This window comes from Necator americanus, chromosome I (assembly GCF_031761385.1).
Source record: "Necator americanus strain Aroian chromosome I, whole genome shotgun sequence".
Lineage (NCBI taxonomy): Eukaryota > Metazoa > Nematoda > Chromadorea > Rhabditida > Ancylostomatidae > Necator > Necator americanus.
Window position 1 is genome coordinate 8,941,219 of NC_087371.1, and position 22,768 is coordinate 8,963,986.

Below are 22,768 nucleotides of genomic sequence, written 5' to 3' on the forward strand. Positions count from 1 at the left end.
GGCTGAAACACGCACCACCTCGGATTCGTAGGGTGATGTCTTTAAAGATCGAAAGTACTTTGCGTTACGTCACTAGCGAACGATAAGCGCTGCGGCACATTACTGGCGGTGACGTCTCGTGTGGACTTTGTCATTCCGTCCCTCCTTCCACTTCCACAAGCGCCATTTCTATCATGATCATGATCATGAAATATAATAACGAGCTTAGTCTGTGTATGGGTGTATGTGTGTTTGTCTGTGTGTCACGAAATTCTAAAAAGGGGGTGCGACGGGTGCACCGGCGTCGGATTGGCGCGCCGACGCCAGATACCTATAGAAGGAAGTGCGACGGGTCCTAGGGCGTCGGGTTGGTGCGCCAGCGCCAGACATTCACAGAAGGGGGTGCGACGGGTCCCCGGCGCTAGATATCCATAAAATGTGGTACGACGGGTCGCACAGCGTCGAATTCCTGTGTCGCGGTGTAGAAGTATCGCACAGTAACTTCTTGTGCATGTCGCAAAAGGTAAACGGGACGTTTCATAGTCGTATCCACTTTTCGCTTAGCTTTTCACCTCTACGACTCCTCCGTTCTTCAAAAAGTGGAAACATGAATTCTAACTGCTGCTTAAATAGTAGCCAACTGTTTACATGATCTGATGTGGAACGCTATCCTTATCAGTACGATGATGTCATTCACTTCATTTTATGTGAAGCATCATTCTGTGATAACGGTTGAGGGAAACAAGAAAGAAACCTATACTTTGAGTATAGCGGTTGGTTCCAGGTCGTGTCTATATTACATTAGTATCGAAAGAGTGCTCAAAGGTGAAGTTTGAATGTTCTCCAAATGTAGAACTGACGCGTTTACAAAGAAAACTATCAATCTTTAGCCTAAATTTCCTTCAAGAAAAAGAAGAAAACGTTGTTAGAAAATCATAATTCTAATTCTACAGAAAATGTCACTATAATTAATTTATTTTCATTAATCACTGATGGCGAGCGGAGCGAACACTACAGAAAGTGTGAAGTCCGGCTTTAGCCGGTCATTCAGGTTGGTATATTCAAATGGGCTAAATGGCTAGTGGTAAAGTCTGCGTCGAGTTTCCTGGAATTTCCAGAAAATCTATTTTCATGTCTAATCAATCGCAATTCGACGACAAACTCCGAACAACGAAAAGACTAACCATGCATGGTCGGCTCGATTTTGAGCTCACCGTCCAATTTCAGCCAAATTTCCAGCAGATGATGTCTCCGCACATTCAGTAAGCAGTAGCATGATGTTTACATCATGTTCAAGAAAATCCATCTGCAGAATGACAGAAAAAATTGTGACGACGTCTGAGACATCACTTAGTATTCGCCTGCGTACCTGTACATATTTTCTCGATCTCGTTTCATTTCCGCCACGAGAGATTTTCGCAACATCCTGCCACGTTTTCTTTCGGGTACATACGGCGATACGTCCACAGCACGATTCTCTCCGTGGATCTTGCAAAGTCTTCAAAAAAAAGAATTATAAGGTAGGAGCGGTGACATAAACAAATAAAGTCGGCATAAAACAACTTGTAATACGACGATGCAGCGCATCCTGGATAAGGTGAATATTTGAGTTCCTAAAGTACCTAATTAATTAACTAATAAGCTAAGGCACTAATTAGGCTTGGCTTTTTTCTCCAAAATGCGACATAATGAAATTTAATGCTAATGCGAAAATCCGCAAGGATCACCGTTCGAAACAAGTGCAAATTCCTATATGTTATTTTTTTTCTAACACAATTATACTACTAGTTAAAGAAATAATTTTAAAAAATAGGAAAAATAAAAAAATAACAAGTTATTGGTGAAATATGGAGAATTATCAGCAATTGCTGAAGTGCATATCAGGAAAAAATCTGATACGGATTTATAGTCGGCGTGGAACGTGTGGGAATAAGATGACGCGACGCGCCCTTGGCGCGGGCGTCTACTGAACTCTTTCTGCAGCGTGTAGGAAACTCCTGAGACCTACTTTTTTTGGTTATTATAGTTTTTTTCACTTTTCTTTTCTTTTCTTCAGTTTTTTTTTTAAATTTTTTCACGCGATTATATATGAATAGGTTTATCTAGCCTCAAAAAACTTTTCTATTAGTTTTATCTATCGTTTTGCCCCGAGGGCGTTTGTGGAGATTCGAATTTTCTGCTTTTTTGTACAGTTCCGCATGCACGGCAAGATAGTAAAATCAAAAAAATCGTCCTTGAAGGTTAACTCTGCACAGTTATGTACAAATCAGAGGTGGAGCCCGGTTTTTGAAAACTTTGAAGTTTTACAGGAGATCCGTTGGAATCAGGAGGAACTTCTACACAAAGTTCTCTCTGTATTGCGACTACGGAGAAGATGAAAGCTGTCCGCAACCACACCAAAAACCACAAAGAATTATAAACTCTCAGAAAGTAATATTTTTTAGAAGGGCACTAGAAGAAAAACCAACGATAGAACCACTGAAAAAGGATTTCACTAAGACTCTGTAATCCTGCTCATGTACTATTATACAAAAAAAAGAAGAAGAAAAAGAAAAAAAAAGAAAAAAAGAAGAAAAGACCAAGGGGAAAGAAGTCCAGAGTTTTTCACATACTGTAGAGAGTTCAGTGCACGCATTCACTTAGACGTGACGCGTCGCGTTGGCATGTTAAAACACGTCTCACGCCGACTATAAATCCTTTTCAGATTTTTGTTCCTGACCTATACTTCAAGAATTGCTGTTAATTCTACGTATTCCACGAAAAATTCCCTATTTCATTGGTTCTTAAACATTTTTAGCTGGTACCACAGATGTTTTGAAAAAGTCACATATAGGAATTTGTTTCTGTTTTAAATCATAACGCTTACATATAGATTTTTGCATTAGCATTGAATTTCATTATGTCGCATTTTAGAACAATCTACAGTGAAAAAAATCTTACAAAAATTATAAGTTATCATTCTAAAAAGATTAAAATCCAAAGTAATTAGGAGCACTTTAAGTACCCAAATAGTTTTTTTCATGCGCCAGTTTTAGGAGAGAGAAAACGCAAACATAGAAATGCACCAGTTCTATGTTCTCCGTGGATAAATTTCCTGTTGTTTCATTTAATAGAAGAGGAAAATAGTGTAAATAAGAACAATATATAAATAATACAAAAATACATAAATAAGAAGGGGAAATAAGGAAAAAGAGGGAACATGGTAAGGGAATCGCGCGGACTTAAAAGAGCGATATTCATTTCTGTCATTTTAAAGGATGTCACATGTCACATGTCACAAAAAATGAAATAGCAAAGAATTTCGCTAAATTTTAATCGAATGGATTATGAGAATGAGGGACAGGAAGAGAAAATAGCACGGAGTATAAAAAGAAAACGAATCGAAAAAAACGAAAAACGAAACATGATGAATGTATTAGTGCAGGATGTGCGTTGATATGGGGAGCAAACTTGGCCCGAAACTTGCGCCACCATGGAGTCGAATCAATCCTGATCTTGTCGATATTGATCTACACGTTATAGGTCATATTGAGATTTTGGAAGAACAATACGAATTGATTGATTTATTATATAAATAGTTCAAATAGGTCAACAGAAATAAATTCGCTAGAAGTATAATGGCTCTTTTCATTGACGTCTCCCTCCATTCTTTCAACATCGATCAAATCGCCCTCAATTGATCAATCCTTACTATTTATCTTTTTTGTACATATTTCTCTCCACTTTTGAAAAAATTATACTTTTTTAGATTTTATTAGTACAAATCAAGGATCATCGATGTAACCACCACCATTGTCAGGAATATCTAGCCACTTAATGGAGAAAATCTCAATCCCTTCTTCCAGAAAAGGAGGAGGCTGCGACGGTAAAAAAAAGCACTTGCTTACGCTTCCGCGTCATTGAGGTGTTAGGAAGTTTTTTTTTCTCACACAGATGTTACTGCACGGCTTGGAACATTCGTTAGTTGGATGGTGCAAGGACCAGGCCCCATAGGGAGGGTGCAACATGGTCGCGAGGTCTCGAGTTGTCATGCAGCAGTCAGTGTGCGACTTCAATTTTCGTTTTGAACATTTTTTCGCGCACTGGTGCATCTTTCAGCTCCTGGAATTTCTTCACGTAGAGACGTTGGCGTTGTTTATCTGATTACCTTGTCTACCTGATAACCTGTCTGATTAGATTTCTCGAGACAAACTAAAATTAAATTTCTAAATCAAAGGTGAGAAAAATACATGGAAAGACCCAATATTCCCAATCAATTGTCGTAATTTTTATCTGGATTTCCGTTTTTCGTCGTCAGGCCCTATCAGTCACGAAGCTCATTGGATCAATACCTCTGAGTTTCTAACCATGCATGAACATTAACTCAAAGGCATTGCAACAAGGAATTGACGTATTGTGTATATCTGATGGGAAACATTAAGTTCGTTGTGTATTGTGTACAAATACAACGTGACTCCGCAAAATTTCCCTTAAGTTTCCTTAAAAAAAACAGCATGGGAGCAGCCTTAGGGCCTATGAGGCACGTTAGAAGGAGCTTCTCTGTACTCGCTGCAGTCCTGTCAGCACTCGATTCATTGGCCTTACTTGAAGATCCTAGGTTGGTGGGGAGATCTAATTGATTTCTGACCGCTCGCTGTTGGAAGCGGCGCGTGCATACAAGCGTGTGCATTCTAACGTGCTCCGACTATAGGTTTAGTCGCGGTCAGCTCCCCTTAACTGTCCTCAAAAACGGCGTGGGAAACTGCGTTTGTTCCTACGAGATACGTTAGAACGCGGTACCGTTACAAACGCTTCGCATCTACGACCAAGCAGTCGAAGATCAATGAGGTCTCCTCATCAGCCTATTCAACTGAAACCAATGAATAGGTCCCTGAAAGGACTGGAGCGTGTAGAAGCGGGAGCGTCATAACGTGCTTCGTAGGAACAATTGCCGTTTCCCACGCCGTTTTTCAGAACGATTAGGGGGAATTGAGTGCGGCCACGGTCTTACTCGTAATCTATACTCCAAACTCTATGTTTTCCATCAGGTTTCCATATTACGTCAAATTCGTGATATGCTTCCTTTAACCATTCATAACATAATATCCTTGCCGACACAACAAAAAAACGTTTCGATGGAAACAGTTCTGGGTAGCATTCCCTGTCGATGTAAAACGTTACAAAACTACCATCGAACAAAAATTCCAGAAAAATCCCCGAAAATCCACAATCAAAAAGTATGAATGTGAGACATGAATACCAAAACAATTATCCGGTGATCTTCATGCGGACTAACCGATTACCGGCGATAACGACCATAATGTCCTCTTTTATGCCACCATGCCCTTTTATGTTGTCGTACCGATGTGTGAAAAATCTGTGAAAGTGCTAGAGTAGTTAAACCGTACTAACTGCACAGCACATGGTAATCCAGAGAAATTTCCAATAATTATAGAACGCAAGCTGCTACGATACATAAAGTAAAATATAAGATCAAACGTCTTGTACTTTAATTTATGTATCGTAATAAAATATCTTTAGAAACTAAAGACTTTAATAACTTTAACACTAAAAACTTTAATAATATCTTCATAAACTAAAGACAAAAGCCACTTTTACGGGCTGATTTCCCTAAGGTGATATCAAGTGGACTTCTCCTGAAAACCTCAGCTCAGCTTGAGATCTCAACGAAAACTGTGGTGATTTTGTGTCGAACTTCCGATGACAATGAATGATTTTCGTAGATTCGGTGTCGGTCCCAAACTGACGGCTCCTCCTTATCAATGGATGGCTGTATGTGCCTTCTGTACGGTAATACTGTAGTTGCCATCCGTTCAATTGACTGTCGACAGCGTGCTTTTTTTGCCTATCTGATAAAAGCCAATCAATTTTTACAACTTTTTTTCTTACTTTTCTATATTTATATTGAACTCGAATATAATGGACCCATTAAGGGGAAAAACTTTTAAAAATAAGAAATCATGAAAAATAACCACCGAAAAGTGTGCGGCTCATCGGTAAGCCACATTTTTCCACGCGACCAAAAAAAAGCGCGGATCCCCAATGACCCGCGCTAGCGTCTAAGTGTTAAGTATATCGTTAACTGTTTGAAATATTATTAAAACCATTTTTTTTCAACATAAAGTTTTTTTCTCTGAAAATCATAAGATATCCGTTGGTGCAGTTATATAGGAGACAAAATATAAATGAGAGTAGCTTAACTTATAGTACTTTTCAAACTTCTTATATAATTAATATAATAGAATTAATTATAGGTAGTTATAATTAATTACTAGAGTAATTATAATTCTATCATTCGTTGCTTCAGATAATCGAGTCAGTGCTCGACTAATATTCATCTTTGTCAGTACTTATGTGCCATTTAGCAAATTTTGGTGCAAAATTGAAGCCATTTTCCATAAATCTAAGAACAGGTGTAGCGCAATTGGTTTCGTTGCGACTGCACGATCAATCGGAGGTTCGATTCCACCCTGGTGCCAACCAATCCTTTCATCTTTTTGGGGTAAAGTGGTACCAATTTTGTCCGGGTGGATAAAAAGTCTGACTTGACACATCGGCTAACACCCGCAAGTGATTGTATAGGCCGGTTTTTTTTCCATTATATAGGTTCCTAAACCTTAAACGATTCTGAATTAAAGTGGATGCGTTAGCGGGTCCCAAGCGGATTGATTCAACGTCGGACACGTTATCCTGTATTCTTTATCCATTATTCTGCACATACAGTTAGTTTTAGGTCTAGAACGAGGCAAATACTTAACGAACATTTTATTTTTGCTACCAGTTTGTTTCTTTTTTTTTTAGAAAAAATGGAATTCCCTTCCTTCTCAGATCACCTTTGTTCGTTAATTTTCATTTTTAGAAATAACCGCAATACATTGTTGTTTCTGCAAAATAAGTGCAAAATAAACAAAATAAAATATCAAAATAAAACGCATGATATCCTGAGAAGTAATAAAAATATCAACTAACAATTCTTTTTAAACGAATCATACAAGGTGGTTGTGTATATGAGTGAAACGTTTTTATCCATCATATTCATCATAAGTGACTTGAGCTGATCCTGTACGGAAGTTTCGTATCGCAATAAACAACTCGACAACTTCATTTATGTCGAATTTTTTTGCGCTGCCGAAAGTTTCCGATCACAGCACGAGCATTCTTCTGTTGCACACGTTATTCGTCGTGAATACAATCAAATAATTAATACCTAACAAGCAAAGTTGCAATTATTAGTCTGTACAAAAAATGAGAGCACGTAAGAGATGAGCATTAGTTCAATCAATCGATACAATTAGTGTAAGCCGGTGAGATCGTACACGTTAAAAGAAGCGCATCACTGAAACTGACGATTTTATGGTCTCTGTGGGAAAATATACAGTTCGGGGCGTAGATTACGACTATAAGCGTGGTCGCGGTCAGCTCCCCTTAACGGTCCTCAAAAACGGCGTGGGAAACTGCGTTTGTTCCTGCGAGGTACGTTAGAAGGCGGCACCTTTACGAACGCCCCGCATCTACGAGCGAGCAGTCGAGTAGATCAATGAGGTCTCCTCATCAGCCTATTCAACTGAAACCAATCGATAGGCTCCTGAAGGGACTGGAGCGTGCAGAAGCGGGGGCGTCATAACGTGCTTCGTAGGGATAAATGTCGTTTTCCACGCCGTTTTTCAGGACGACTAAGAGGAATTGATTGGAGCCTAGCTCATACTCGTCATCTGCACTCCTAGTTCTATATGTTCCCATAGGTTTTCCAACTACGTCAATTTCGTGGTACGCCGCCTTCGAAAAAAAACGAAGCATTTCTTAAATGCATTCCCAAGCTATGAACAGATAATAGCAAATAATAACTCGTAGAAAGTCCTAGACGTATGCACAAAGGATAATGGAATTACAGACTAGCAAACTACGTTAGCAATCCTGTAAACTTCCTATTTAGTACTGGCATGCAAGCACAGCACTAACTAGTTGTTAATATATCAAAAATTCTGACGATGCTCACACCAGGGCCAATAATGCTTACATGCAAAAATGTCTCCGAATTCCTGACCTCCCAAGCGATGATCGATCTACGCCTGGTTGGGAGACCATCGAACAGTCTTTCTGGAACGATGCGCTCGGAAATCGATACATGATAGTCCTTGATCGAGCGCTTTCCGTTGTACCAATCCTAAAATAGCATGGGTTAATAATGGCGGTCGAAATAAGCCTGGATACTTGTGACTGTTTTTTCTCTGTGTATTGGTATCTTTCCCTACATTGCTGTTAATAGGTGTACGGTATTTTATTGCTTATAGTCGGGTGACAAAGACATGAAGCACGGTGCAGTTGCGTAAGCGGTTGCGCTCAAAGCGGTGCGGATCGGTTTGGAATCGAGGCGGGACCATCGCGACCTGAAGTAATAGCAGGTAGCAAGGGTTCTGCGTTCGTTACGCCCCACTGAACCGCTTCAAGCGCAAGAGCTTACGCAACTGCACGGTGCTTCATCTCGTTTTTATCCGACTAGACATTTGTTACTAAGTCAGAATGGCATGTATTAAAGAGATTAAATTTGGGAGATTAAAAGAAAATTGCATGCTTCATTCATACAGTGGAATCAAAACTGTATGACTTGTCCTGTAACTGCGAAAGCCGTTTTACTCAAAGTGGAACGATGGGACCTCTGCTCAGCAACGCAGCCCCTACTGCAGCTACGCAAGGGTCCCACTGCGAGCAAAATCGCAATTTAAGTCGTAAGTATGTAATAGGGTTGTGCAAAAATTGTCTGTCTCGAAGGCATCACCCCACGAATCTGGAGTGATACGGATTTTCGGTGGAGTATTCGTATACGGGATGGTAGATTATTGAGAGAAGGGTGATTCCGTTCATTTCTTCTTAATTGCCGTAGAAAACGGCCCGGAAGATACGGTTTCGAGCGTTCCGGCGCACTATTTTCTACAAGGAGTTCGATTGCTTCCGAGTCGTTTTTTACGGCGATTAGGAAGAAATGGACGGAATCACCCTTCTCTCCATAATCTACGATCCCGTATACGAATACTCCACCTGAAATCCGTACCACTTCAGATTCGTGGGGTGATGCCTTTAATTGCCCCAACATTTTGAGGTGTGACTTAATGGATGGCTTACGCAGACCAACCCAGTAGCACATAAATGCCTACCAAAAGAATTCGCCGCAGTCCTGCCACCGTTAACCTCGAACACTCGTAGATTGTGAGGTACTGTGCATCGAGTAATAATAGATCGTTGTCGGTGATTTGTGAGTTGATGAGATTCAAATGCATAATCTGAAAACACGCTATAATAACAATGCGACAAGGAAAAGTTAAAGTGCTCAAAGGAGCGGGTGTAACGCAGTCGGTGAGAGGGTTCGTTGTGACTGCACGGATGGTCGATGGTTCGAAACAGCCACAGTGTCAACCAAGCCCTTCATCCCTCCGGGATCGATAAGTTGGTACCAGACTTGTCTGGAAGGATAAAAGCACTGACTTGACCCATTGGCTAGCCCCCGCAAGTCATTGTATACGCCAGTTACACATTCGTGAACCTCAAACGATTCTGAATTGAAGTGAACGTGTTGGTGCATCCCAAGTGGGTTGATTGACACCAGACTCTTCATCCTTTGAAAGGAAAAAGGATAGCGTTAATCAATCCGCTTGGGACCTGCCACCAGGTTCACATCAATTCAGAATCGTTTGAGGTTTACGAACGGGTGTTGACCTACGCAATGACTTGCAGAGGCTGGCCGATGTGTCAAGTCAGTGTTTTTATCCTCCCAGACAAGTCTGGTACCAATTTATCGACCACGAAGGGATAAAAGGTTTGGTGAGCACTAGAGCGGATTCGAGCCTCCTATCGATCATGCTGCAGCCACAGCCGAATCTCTTACCGACTGCGCTACACTGCCCTCTTAAAGGCATCACTCCACGAATCTGAGGTGGTATGGATTTCAGGTGGAGTATTCTTATAAGGGATAGTAGATTATGGAGAGAAGGGTGATTCCGTACATTTCTTCCTAATTGCCATAAAAAACGGCCCGGAAGATACGGCTTCAGGCGCTCTGGCGCACTATTTTCTACAGAGAGTTCGACTGGAGCGCGCCAGCCTTGTGCGGCGCCGCATCTTCCATTTTTACAAATTAAGAATTAATTTGCAAAAAACGGCAATTAAGAAGAAATGGATGCAATTAGCCTCCTCTCCATAATCTACTATCCCTTGTAAGAATAATCCACCTGAAATCTGCACCACCTCAGATTCGTGGGGTGATGCCTTTAAACTTTTACCTTTTGATTAACTAGAAACTAAATCAACACTTATCCACTTTTACCTTCCGAAACGTTGCATGTTCGCATAATTTCTTTACACTGAGATCATCGAAATCCGTGGCGAACTCGATCGCAACTTGCTGCGGTTTCAAAGCTTCCAACAATGTGATCACCGCGTTCACACTCATCTGACATCTGGCGAACACCGCTCGAAACGTCGTCGATTTCGAATCAACGATATGTTTCGCCCATTCGTCGGCCACATGATCTGGCACGTGCATCTAAACGAATTTCACTATTATTTATATGTATAAAACGGAATTCTACCCCGGCGCTTTAATTAATTAGTTAAATTTTTATTTTTATTATAATTTGAGGTTTACGGACGCGTAACTACTCTTTACAATGACTTGCGGGTCTATCCTATGTATCGCTTCAGTGCTTTTATCCTCCCAGACTAGCCTGGTACCACTTTATTGACCACGGAGGGATGAAAGGCTTGGTTGGCACTAGGGTGGAATCGAACCTCCGGCCGATTATTCTGTAGCTACTGCAGGACTTCTTACCGACTATGCTACACCGCCACCTTTAACCCCGTAAACCTTTACCCTCTAATTAAATAAAATTAATCAAACCTTATCCATCTTTATAATAATTAATAACATAATATAATAAATAATAAGAATATAATAATTAGTAACAAGTAATATAATAAATTTAATAATAATTTTTATTACTTTAATTTATAATTTTCAATATTTTATTTGATTTTAGTATTGCTTTTGGGGATTCCTTTTACCTGAAATCTGATCGTATCGATATCTGCGCATCTCAGTTGTCGAAACGTCTGTTCATCCACGTACGGACCTGGCAGCGGATATTTATAATCTTCCCATCGGCTTCTCCTCAGGTATCGTTCCACTATGAGTTCTCCCTAAGAGATGAGGAGATCAATTACAGTACTATGTGTCTGTACTGTTGTGAATTGTGCAGCTCAGTTATACCTCTTTAAACACAGCCATGTAGATCATTTGCCTGGCAAGCGTGCTTTGATGTCGATGAATTAAGGAGTTCATAAATTGACAAACCGCCTTCATCCGTCCTATTGTTTGTTCATCGATCTAAATATCGGACGGTTAAGATCACAATCGATCAACGCGCACAGTCAGACCTGATGGTATTGATCGAATATTAACTATATTAACTATCAAATAATTTTCGAAAAAAAATTAACAGAAACCATTGAAATGTGCAAATTGAAATTTTTTTATTTATTCGCGAGATACACGTCTGAATGCCTTTCATCAATTTTTTTGTGCACATTCTTTTAAAGATTTCAGAGATTCTTACACAAGTATCAACGAATCTACCGATTCGGACAAAATAAATAAATCTGTAAAATCTACGAAATAATTCTCGGGTTAAAATTTTACCGATAGCGCATCGATTAGGTTTCCAGATTCCATTGACAATAACCGATTGTCGATTCTTCTCTTTTTTTAATGTTCTCACTCAGACAAATGTGTTTTGTCTTGTTTTTTCTTTCTTTTGGTGCACCATTGATGTAAATAAATAAGTAAATAAATAGATAAATGAGTGATTTCATCCAAACTTTGCATACGTGCATACATTTTCCAACTGGCTGCCTAACAAAGACTATATCCTGTATCGATCATATTGATTTTGACCCATTTTTAAGCTAAACTGGGTAGAAAGTTGCCTCCAGCGCTTAACGTATGCTCCGATTGAGCACATATTTATATTTAATAATCACGTTGCAAAAAAAAAAGAAATCAATTTCATTACTTTGCGGTAGGAGGGAAAATCTCACGTGAATTATTCTATGCACTGACTATGTACAACATGGGTGCTATGCACTATGCACAAAAATTTCCATAGATCATCTTATTATCGTAGCGTCTAGGATGAAAATGGGCAAAAACCAATACGATCAATGAACGAATCGATAACCTCCTATACTAAAACTATTTTAGTCACCTGAAATTGTAAGTGTGTAAGATTAAAGTCATAAAGGATAAAGTCACTGGGGTATCAATCCACTTGGGATGCGCCAAAGCGTTTTACTGGAATTCGTAATAGTTGAGGTTTTTGGACACGTATTGGACATAAAATGACTTGCGGTGGCTAGCCGTTGTGTTAAGTCAGTGCTTTTATCCTCCCAGACAAGTCTGGTACCAATTTGTCGACCCCGGAGGGATGAAAGGTTTGGTGAGCGGTTTTGAACCCTCGACTGTGCGGCTACAGCGGACCTCTAACCGACTGCGCCACACCCGTTCCGTATGCAAAGTTTGGTCACATAATCAAATAACCATACCCTACCCATCCTTCATCAATGTGCTCCTGGCAAGACACTTGTTTAATGGATTTTACAGATTTATTTATTTATTGATTATTTTCTCTCATAGTTAAAGGCATCACCCTACGGATCTGGGGTGGTACGTATTTCAGGTGGAGTATTCGTAGGAGATCGTAGATTATGGAGAGCTGGGTGATTCCGTCCATTTCATCCTAATTGCCGTAGAAAACGGCCCGGAAGATGCGGTGCGTGCACAAGGCTGGCGCGCTCCGATCGAACTCGTTGTGGAAAACAGCACGCCGGAACGCTCGAAGCCGTATCTTCAGGCCGTTTTTTTACGGCAATTAGGAAGAAATGGACGGAATCACCCCCCTCTCCATAATCTACGATCTCGCATACGAATACTCCACCTGAAATCCGTACACCCCAGATTCGTAGGGTGATGCCTTTAAGCTAATCGGTTAAATACTAATTTACTATTTTTATGAATTAATTGTTAAATGTTTTTTGAGCAAAGATTGTTTTTTCCATCAATAGCTATGGATTTGAAAAAGAAAATCCAGAGAAGACTGTGTTCCGCAGTGTACAACCATGAGACTACACTACAAACTACCAATACTTGAGCAAATCCAGTTCGCAGGGGAATTCCAGAAGTGCTGATGACGATTTTTTGGCTCTTAATTCAATAAATAAAAATTAGAAAAAATATAAACAAATTTGCATGTTAAGGAAGAACTTCAAGAAATAAGGCAAAGGTTCAGAGAAAAAAAGAAAAAAAACACCATGTGAGAAAATTGAAAGGAAGAGAACCTCCTGAAAACAACTCACCTCTTTTAGTATTTTCACTAAAAGTTCTGGCGCTAAGTCGAATATATGAGTAGTAGTAACATCCATCTGAAAAAAAAATGTATCGCTTAGAATTTATGTTATTAAAGTACAGTCTAAAGCGGTAATTTGGCTGTTCGACACCGATTTTCATGTGCACTCAAGGAACATGCACCTTAACTTTCAGGGGAAGCTAACCTTTAGATGCTTGGCCCAGAAAAAAGCGAAACAACCCATCTTTATTCTAATTTTTATCATCTATCATTAATTTTATGGTTTTACTCTGGTAACTCTGGTACTCTGAACCCTAGAACCTGCTGCTGTCTCGTTACAGACTTCTACCGTATGCCAGCATCACATCGAAATAGAGTAAATATTATTGATTATTATTAATTATTATAAAAAAGAGATAATCGCGAAGTAAAAGATAATAAAGAGATAATAAAGACGATCAATACCAGTCTTGGCTACAGCCCAAGGAAATCAATTTAATTATTATTATTATTAATTGTCCTTTAATCAAATTCCCTTCTTACATTTTTAATTTCTAATTAATTTTTTTCCAAAGTTAATTTTGATTTCCTTGTTTCTTCTTCGGTTCTGAGTCATACAAAATGTGTTTTCTTTTTTTTTCTTTTTTTTGTGGCACTGCTGCTCTTTATAAAATAATAAGATGTGAACAGTTTGAAAAAATAGATAAATATAGACGAAATTAATAAAATAAGGCATAAATGACAAATAAATAGAATAAAAATAAATAAAATAATAAAATAAATTAAGTAATACGTGCCGTAATGTAAATATAAACAAAACAAACTTCGGTGGCAACTGACTAAGACGTTAGAGATCGTCAAGTTTGTAGAGCAAAGCTATGGTACATGTGGTAGAACGACCAATTATCTCATGCTTGGGAGGCATAACACTGGGAGGAATCCAGCACCTTTTTCCTCCGAGCGACCGCTAGCTACCGCCCTATACTTCCGAGAATTTATCCGCGTCAACCCCATCACTTGACCTCAGGATACTGTGGTCTGTAAAGCAGACCCGCTAATTTGTAGCCGTTGGCATAACAACTGCGCTTTGCGGCATACCGTTTACAGCGGAGATTCAATCAGATCGATGGATCATCACAAATTGATCACTGCCGATATCTAACGGTAAGTGCATAGCCGAATTGAACAAGCTACGAAGAAAAGAAAAGACGAAAATAAACAAATAAATAAGCTCTAAATAAATAAATAGACGAAAAAAGGCCGTTTCTTCTTAGATCTTCTTTACCAGCATTTCTCATGTGTTTTATAGTGAGCCGACAACGCAAACGCATAATTATTTCATTATAAATATTATAAATACTATCATATCAAAATAGAATGATGAATTTATGGGTTTTTTAAAAACTGTTCTTTCTCAAAAACAGAGCATGTACTCACAGTAAGTCATATCATACGAATTTTCGTAAGAGTGATCTTCTGAGAGTACGGGATTCGATGTAAGGAGAGATTTTATCCATTTTTTTTATTGTGCGGACAGCGCAATCTCTACTGTCGCTTTAAAATTTTCGATCTTCGTCCTGAGATCCACGATATTCGTCTACGGCAATCGCGTACACGGCAGCGTATTCGCCTTATTCCGCTATCCTTCTTTTTCTAAGCCTGCTATCGGCAATTGAGACCTCAATGATACGCTCATATTCATCTTGCTGTACACCGTAAAAGTATCACCCCACGAATCTGGGGTGCTACCGGTTTCAGGCGGGTAATGCCTATACGGGGTCGTAGATTGTGGAGAACAGAGTGATTTTGTTCATCTCTCGATGTATCAGTGTAAACAGACGACCCCGGAACGCTGTTTTTCACGACACCCTCTATTGAAGCGCGCCACCCTTGCGCCCCCACTCTCCTGCCTGCGATTCGTCAAAAACATATTCGGACGAATCGCAAGCGGGGGCGGGGCGCAATGGTTGCGCATCGCAACAGAAGCCGTCGTGAGAAACTGCGTTCCGAGGTCGTCCGTTTCCACTGATACAGGAAGAAACGAAACGAATCACCTCTTCCCCACAATCCACGACCCCGTATAGGCATTACCCGCCTGAAACCCGTACCATCCTAGATTAGTGGGGTGATGCCTTTAAACACTTGAGGAGACTACTTGTTTGCTTTATAACGTAATAACCTAAAACAAGCCTCATGAGCCAAATAACTCCAAATAAGTTTTTTTTTCCTCGAGTTACAGTTACATGAGACTGTGTTAGCGGCGCAAAATATCGCCAATCGAAGCCAAGTGTTCGGGCTTAGATGGAAATGATTAAAACTGAAGAAGCAATTTATTTTAATTTAAATTTTTTTTAAATTTAGAAGCAATTGATTTTATTTTTGTATATATTTGTTTTTCCTTAAATTAATTACTGCTCGTCTGCGCAATATTGTTTAGATTGAAAATTGTGAACTAAAGAGATTATATTAGAAATAGAGTTGAAAATTAGAAAAAAAAATCCTTAAAGACAAAAACATTTTCTATGGGCTCGACAAAGAAGACAGAGAAATAGTAAGGCGAAAATAGTGTCAAATTCAAAGAATGTGAACAAAATAATAACAATGAATATAATATGAGCACAGTTTACGGAGTTATCACCAGGAATGTAAATAGTGGACCACTCACTCACCACGGAAGCCAGAACAGGTTGGATCGATTGACCTTTCGGTTGGGTCAGCTGCACGATAATATGTATGTAATATAGGCACATACATGGGATTTGAATTAACCACCCAAAACAACTATATAAAATAAAAAATAATAATGATATTTAAAAATAAATCTCAATTCTCTCAATAATTAAAATAAAATAATAAGAATAAATCCTAAAATAATGAATTTTAAATATAATTTTAGAGTAGTTCAATTTTCTTTGTGGCTGGAGAAAGAGCAATTCTATATAATTCTGTAAGAGTTATCAAATGACTGACATAATTATTGCTAAGTCTGGCCCAGATAAGATGGAGAAAGGTTCAGATATGGTGATGTCCGAGCCAAACACTAATCAGAAAGTCAGGAAACTGGATCAGAAACGCTGAGGATGAATTATATGGGAATTTTACTTTTTAGAAATTACTAAAAGAAAAAATAAAGAAAATTAGAATTTTACCTTTTTTTAAGGTTTTTATACGTCAGCGATATTGCTGGTGTTGCTGGACGGGAAAAGTCTTCAAAATGTCCAAGATAGATCTTAAATTTTTGTTTAATTTTTGATTTTTTATTTTTTTAATTTTTTTTTGTCCATATTTTAGACTTCTATGAACTTGATTACGTCCATTAGAAGTGATGTAATGGATAAAAGAATAAAGTTCGTAGCAGTGTTTATTTCCTTATGGGATCCACAAACACGTACAGTTTCAATTCGGAACCGTAGAAGTTTGACGAACGTGCCAGTGAAGCAAAGGAATCGAAATGAAATTGACGCTGCGGAGATCTCGAAGCGAAAAGATAGGGTTGGGGGTGTAGATGCATATGTTTTATGTGTATATGCAACCTAAATAATGATTTACCGTAGCCAAACAATAGAGCTAATCTTATATTCTGCGTCTAATCAATCATTTACTTCACGATTGACTGCTTACGGCAAAATCTACTCGATTGCGTTCTTGACCGCCTACATTGTCTCCTTAATTGATGCTATACAGACGCGGTAGCCAAGACCTCCCTATAAGTCACCACTTCCTCAATCGTACGCTGGATGCAGCAAGCGGCGAATATAAGGATGATCTTAAAGGCATCACCCCACGAATCTGAGGTGGTACGGATTTCAGGTGGAGTATTCGTAAACGGAATAGTAGATTATGGAGAGGGATGTGATTCCGTCCATTTCTTCCTAATTGCCGTAAAAACGGCACGGAAGATGAGGCGCCGCACAGAGCTGGCGCGCTCCAATCGAACTCCTTGAAAAAAATAGAAAATAGTGAAAAGACCTAGAACCTGGAAAATAGTGCGCGGGGACGCTCGAGGCCTTATCTTCCGGGCAGTTTTTTACGGCAATTAGGAAGAAATGGACGGAATCACCCTCCTCCCCATAATCTACGACCCAGTATACGAATACTCCACCGGAAATTCCTACCACTCCAGATTCTTGGGGGGATACCTTTTCAAGGATAACACAGTAATGGGATACAGTAACGAGATATGGAACGGACTTTTTTTGCCGATTTCCAGGTTCAATGACACAGAGGTCTTTCAATGACTTTTTGACGACGGGTCGACTCAACAATGAACCATTGAGCCGCTTATTTCAACATTTATTTCGTCATATTTTTCTGATTTTTAAAAACAGTTTTTTGTACTTAATGGGTTCTTGATCCTCGAATGTAATAGAAATATGGCTCGTGAAACTCGATCGACTTGTCCCACTTGCCATATACACAAAAAAGCGCACCGTTGTCAGTGGGTCAGTAGGAATATCCCTTTTATATCTGTTCGATAGAGTTCCACTATTTTTCATCGTTGTCGTTTGAAATGCGTCATTAGTACTTCAACTGTTAATTACTGAACTGCTAATTAATTGGAAATCATTAGCTATTTCAAGTTAGGGTTGATCGATATGGTGAGGCGAAGCGAGGACCATTTTTCGTAACCAATGACTAGCAACGACTTATCGAAATATTATTTTCTGAGTTTTTCCTTTTGTAGAACTGCTTTCACTGTATATTCACTATTATGAGTACAAATGTCTTTACTTAATTTTACTTCAAATAATAAACTAAAACGATAAACAAATATATAAAATAATAGTGAATTTAAAATATGACTCTAGAGTAATTGAATTTTCCTTGTTGCTGGAAAGAAAGGAACTCTACAATTTTCTTCCTCTACAGCTACAACGGTTATGGTTGAAGGTTTTTCGTAGCCTTAAGCGGGCCTTAAGCGGAAATGGTTGGGTGCCGGCTGTGCTGGCGGATCAGCTGTTTTCATTCTGTGATGACACTTGATACTAAGTCAATCGATGGCGATGGTCGTTATCGCTGGCCAATATAGACGTCGCAGAACTGCACCGCTTCCTGACCAACGTCACCAATCGGCAACCTTTTATCCGCCTGATATGTCAATGCCGACTACGGCAGCTGTTTCCCCTACATGGAGGAAACAGTGGCCCATCCGTGAGCGACTTTGACTGCTGAGTCCTGGTGCCAAATTCCAAGGTCAAGGGAATTCTCAGGTCAAGGGAATGGATTTTTTTTCGTTACAACCGCATATATTGAATATACAGAGTGTATACAAAATAGTTCAACGGGAATGAAAGAGTCCATATGGTGAGCTAATAGGTTAAAGTTATATGGTCTCCTGGTCTGCTCAGTCAAGTTCTCAAACGAATATTCGAACATTCATTCGATCACATTCATGAAAGGGCCTGGAAAAGTCCCTACGCGTCTTTCGGTAAGAAAATATTACTCAACAAAACGAAGAGGTGTACTTAACCTTCCCCTATCATTACTGATATCAACAAGTAATCGTGGAACCGAATTTTTCTGTTCTGGCTCCTACAACATTTTCTAATGCTTTTTCTAAATATTTCTTAAAGACATTTTTACATGTTTTGTCAGCTTCGTCTTTGCCGAAACAAATGAACACACAACAAGCAAACAAAAGGAAAATTTTTTTTCCTTAGGATTCACTTCAGGAAAAAAGGTATATAATAACCCCTTATGGCTACACAAAGCCAAAAAGGTACACATGACAGTAGGCGAACTAACCCAAAACCTCCATTCTGACGGAGTAGTTCCTGCGTGTAGATGATGAACGTGGAATCATCCTTAGCATCAGAAGTTAAGCTCGCCCTTAACTTCGTTTTAAAGACTGTATCACTCTGAAAAACGACGCGATCTCAGACAAGTCCAGCTACATATTGTAATAAATCCGCAAACACGTACTAGTTGCTCAGAAAGACGACTTCTCATCTACGTGAATATGGACGAAAAAAGAAAACAATTTGCAACAATTTCCTGGAAAAAAAATATGGCGAGCAAGGTGGAACATTCTCAAACTCCCAATATGATTTAAATAATGACAAAATAACACGCAATAAAAATTAAAATATAAAATAAATAAGCAAATACAATATTAAGTAAATATATCGTAGTACATGTATAGTTATATATTAATATTGAGTAAATATATCCCAAAATATTGAGCACCTTTTTTTCAAAGGATGAAAATGGGATAAAATAAACAATCGGTCCTAGAATTCAAAATAAAGTGCTAAACGACTCGTTTCCATGCTTTTCCGTTTCCTTGGTAGTGGAATGCTTGAGCTGTGGAAGGGAACAGAAGAGAATTGTTTTGAATAGATCATGAAAATAAATAATCAAAAAACTAGATCCTTTTCTTCGTCTTAGCCCTATTTTTACAAATTCGATACTATCTATACCATGCTTAGAGGGAACATATCATGAAACCGACTTTGGGTTTGGGTCTGGGTCACTATGGGCGATTACAGAGTTCAGGGTGTAGATTACGAGTATGGGACCGTTCTACTCCCCCTAATTCCACCACACCCTCATCCCAAAAAAAATCGGCGTTTGTTCCTAGAAGATGGTTTAGAAGGCACCACCCTTGTACAGGCACCGGTTCCCTCAGCAACTTATTCATTCGTTTTAAAGGTATCACCCCACGAATCTGGGGTGGTGCGGATTTTAGGTGGAAAGTTCCTATACGGGGTCGTAGGTTATAGAGAGGGGGATGATTCCGTCCATTTCTTGCTAATTCCCGTAAAAAACGGTCCGGAAGAAGCGGCGCATGCGCACAAGGTTGGCGCGCTCCAATCGAACTCGTTGTAGAAAATGGCGCGCCGGAACGTTTGAAGCCGCATCTTCCGAGCCGTTTTTCACGGCGATTAAGAAAAAATGAGCGGGATACCACCCCTTTCTACAATCTACGATACCATATACGATCTTTGACGATCAGAAATCCATATCTCGTAAGATTCGTGGGATGATGCCTTTAAGGTTGTATTCACTCTCCTGGTAGCTCCGTTTCACCGGTGCCTCTTAGCCTTTTTCCGTTTTTGAAGGGTATTCATTTAGGGGCGAGCATCGATTGATCTTAGCGTCCGTTTTGGCCCTGTTTTTGTCCATCCATATTTAATAGCTAACGAAAACTCCGCCGTATAGGCATAACCCGCCTGAAACCCGCACCACCCCAGATTCATCGGGTGATGCCTTTAATTGAATGGGCCGTTAAGAAGATCTCTTTAATTTCCGATGTTGAACGGATCACGTGCACAAAGCTGACACAGTTTTCACATACCTCATGGGAACGGACCTGATTTCTCATTTTTTTCAATTTTTTCAAAATGCTCATGAGAATTGAACGTGGCCACGTTCTTACTAGCGATCTACACCTCGAACTCGATATTCGCCCACAGAGATCCGAACGTCATCGAAAGTTTCATGATACGGTGCTTTCAAACTAGGACCGAGAAGTGGGCAATTTTTTTGCACCGTTCTATGTAACCGAAAAAAGAAAAAGCTACTTTGAAACGCTATGCTAATTCAAAATAACATAGTAATTTAAAGTATGGGCATTAACGCTACTTGTGAACTGATAAATTTGATTTCTATTTTCTAACGGTGCAGGAGCGGGGGGTGGGACAGGCAACCCTTTTCTCTTTTCTTCCTGTCGAGGCGACGAAATTACAGCAAAAAATGTGGAAGGAATAATTTTCATCGTGAAGAAGTAAACCAAAAAAGGAATACTAAAACTCTAGTAATCTGCCCGAGCTAACATAGCAGATTGTAAAATTGAAAAATAAAATTGAATGAAAAAGAAAAAATGAAATAGAATAAAATTCTATTGTGAAGCGGAAAGATTTCCCTTTTCTTCTCACCGGGCATTTGTATACATTATTTGTATACATTCTTTAAACTTTTTTTTTTTTTTTTTTTCTCTAACACAATCCACTCTTCCACACCATCACTTACTTTCAGTACTCGATAGCTACTGTGTCTGAAAGTCACACGCCAATCGACAACGTTACAGTATGCTTCTATATGCAAAAATTTTTATAATAAACATGAAATTTTACAAAAAAATCAAAGTTATTTACCAAGTACATACAACAAAACCGTTAATTAGGAAACGACATCCTCATAGTGTGGAAAAGTCTGTGGTGGTTCACTGGTACATATTCAATTAAAGGTGAAAAGACGAAGAGAAAAAAAAAGTTCAGTTTCTTCCCGAGAAACAAAGACCTCGCGTTTATGATACGTCATTGTAAAGCTCTTATAAAGTTATGTAAACAAACACATTCAATAGGCACCAAACCTACTAATCAATCAATCAATCAATCAATCAATGATCACATGTCGATCAAATCAATTGAATTCTTCTCAAAGCAAACAGTAAATTGTCACCAAAAAAGGCAGCAAAAAAGGGAGAAAGTGTGCTTATTATGTATGGGGGAATAAGGTAGAGAGAAGCAACGCGAAAAAAAAGAAAATTAAATTTAAAAAAAAAATTAGGATGCGAAGAATCGGCTCATCACAGATATTTGCAGGGGAATGCGTATTTGATATACCTTGGAATATATATGTATTTGTGTGTGTTTGCCGATGGACCGACCGTTTCCTCGAACCCCCCGGGGCAGAGGGGGAGGTCAGTCGGTCCAGGTACCCATACAGCGATTCACTTAAGAATACATACATTGGATTCAATGCTTTTTTGGCAGCTCACTCAACTTACTCACGTGGTCACGGTTCATCAGTTGATGTTACGTTATTTGGTCATAGAAGCAAAATGATGGAAAGAAGAAAAAAACACTATAAACAAGAGATGGAGAGATTTCGGAAGAATACGCCGGATTTCGGCTCAGGACGAGCATATCCCCATCTTTGGCAGTTGAGTGAGACGTCGTTTGGCGAGCGCCGACGCGTTCACCGGCCGCAGATTCACGGCACTTGTGGTGGTTAGCGCGTGGAAGGTTTGCTCCAGAGCACCCTGAAACTCAGCGCAGATCTTTGGAGGTCCCAGAAGCACTTCACTGCCAGCTGATGCTCACCAACCTTCACCGACTCCACATTGTACACGTTGTTCATTATCGTATTTGTTGGAATACTGTTTCTATGCGTGATCCACGGATGTTGAAGAATTTGCTTGGCCGTCGGTCTTTTAGAAGCATCGACGTCGAGAAGTTTACGAACGAGATCCTGGAATTTTTGTAGTCATACGTACGAATTCACATTATTTCTGTTTCCCGAGGTAAAAATCGATAGTTATAATAGTATAAGGGTTTCAATAAGTGTTCTTTCCATTCCGCTCAAAGCCCCTGTCTCAAAAATTTGGTCCAACAATAAAAGTGTAGAAGTGTCTGGCGTTGATCAGTCCGTTTGGGACCCCATGTTCACCTCAA

The 22,768-nt window shown here is 39.4% G+C and overlaps 2 protein-coding genes across 4 annotated transcripts in view; both read right to left on the minus strand.

Moving 5' to 3' along the window:
* Positions 1-1,026: 1,026 nt before the first annotated feature.
* On the minus strand, positions 1,027-19,319 carry RB195_004930 (uncharacterized protein; the record flags this gene model as incomplete). Of its 2 annotated transcripts, XM_064177158.1 has the most annotated exons (11): positions 1,190-1,285; positions 1,349-1,477; positions 7,997-8,143; positions 9,132-9,257; positions 10,298-10,516; positions 11,035-11,169; positions 11,240-11,356; positions 13,381-13,446; positions 19,116-19,122; positions 19,206-19,228; positions 19,293-19,319. In XM_064177158.1, 11 exons carry the CDS (start codon positions 19,317-19,319, stop codon positions 1,190-1,192), a joined length of 1,092 nt encoding a protein of 363 aa, XP_064034283.1. The 2 variants fall into 2 exon arrangements, with proteins under 2 accessions (XP_064034282.1, XP_064034283.1); XM_064177157.1 differs by lacking the exons at positions 19,116-19,122; positions 19,206-19,228; positions 19,293-19,319 and adding an exon at positions 1,027-1,084 and having other exon boundaries at positions 1,194-1,285.
* A 2,908-nt stretch (positions 19,320-22,227) lies between these two features.
* The window catches only part of RB195_004931 (uncharacterized protein), a gene marked incomplete at both ends in the record, with an annotated part of 47,366 nt that continues 46,825 nt past the window's right edge, over positions 22,228-22,768 (minus strand). For both annotated transcript variants that reach the window (XM_064177160.1, XM_064177159.1), the window contains 2 exons: positions 22,228-22,356; positions 22,422-22,565. In XM_064177160.1, the coding sequence (XP_064034284.1) occupies positions 22,228-22,356; positions 22,422-22,565 (273 nt within the window). The remainder of the gene's footprint in view (positions 22,357-22,421; positions 22,566-22,768) is intronic.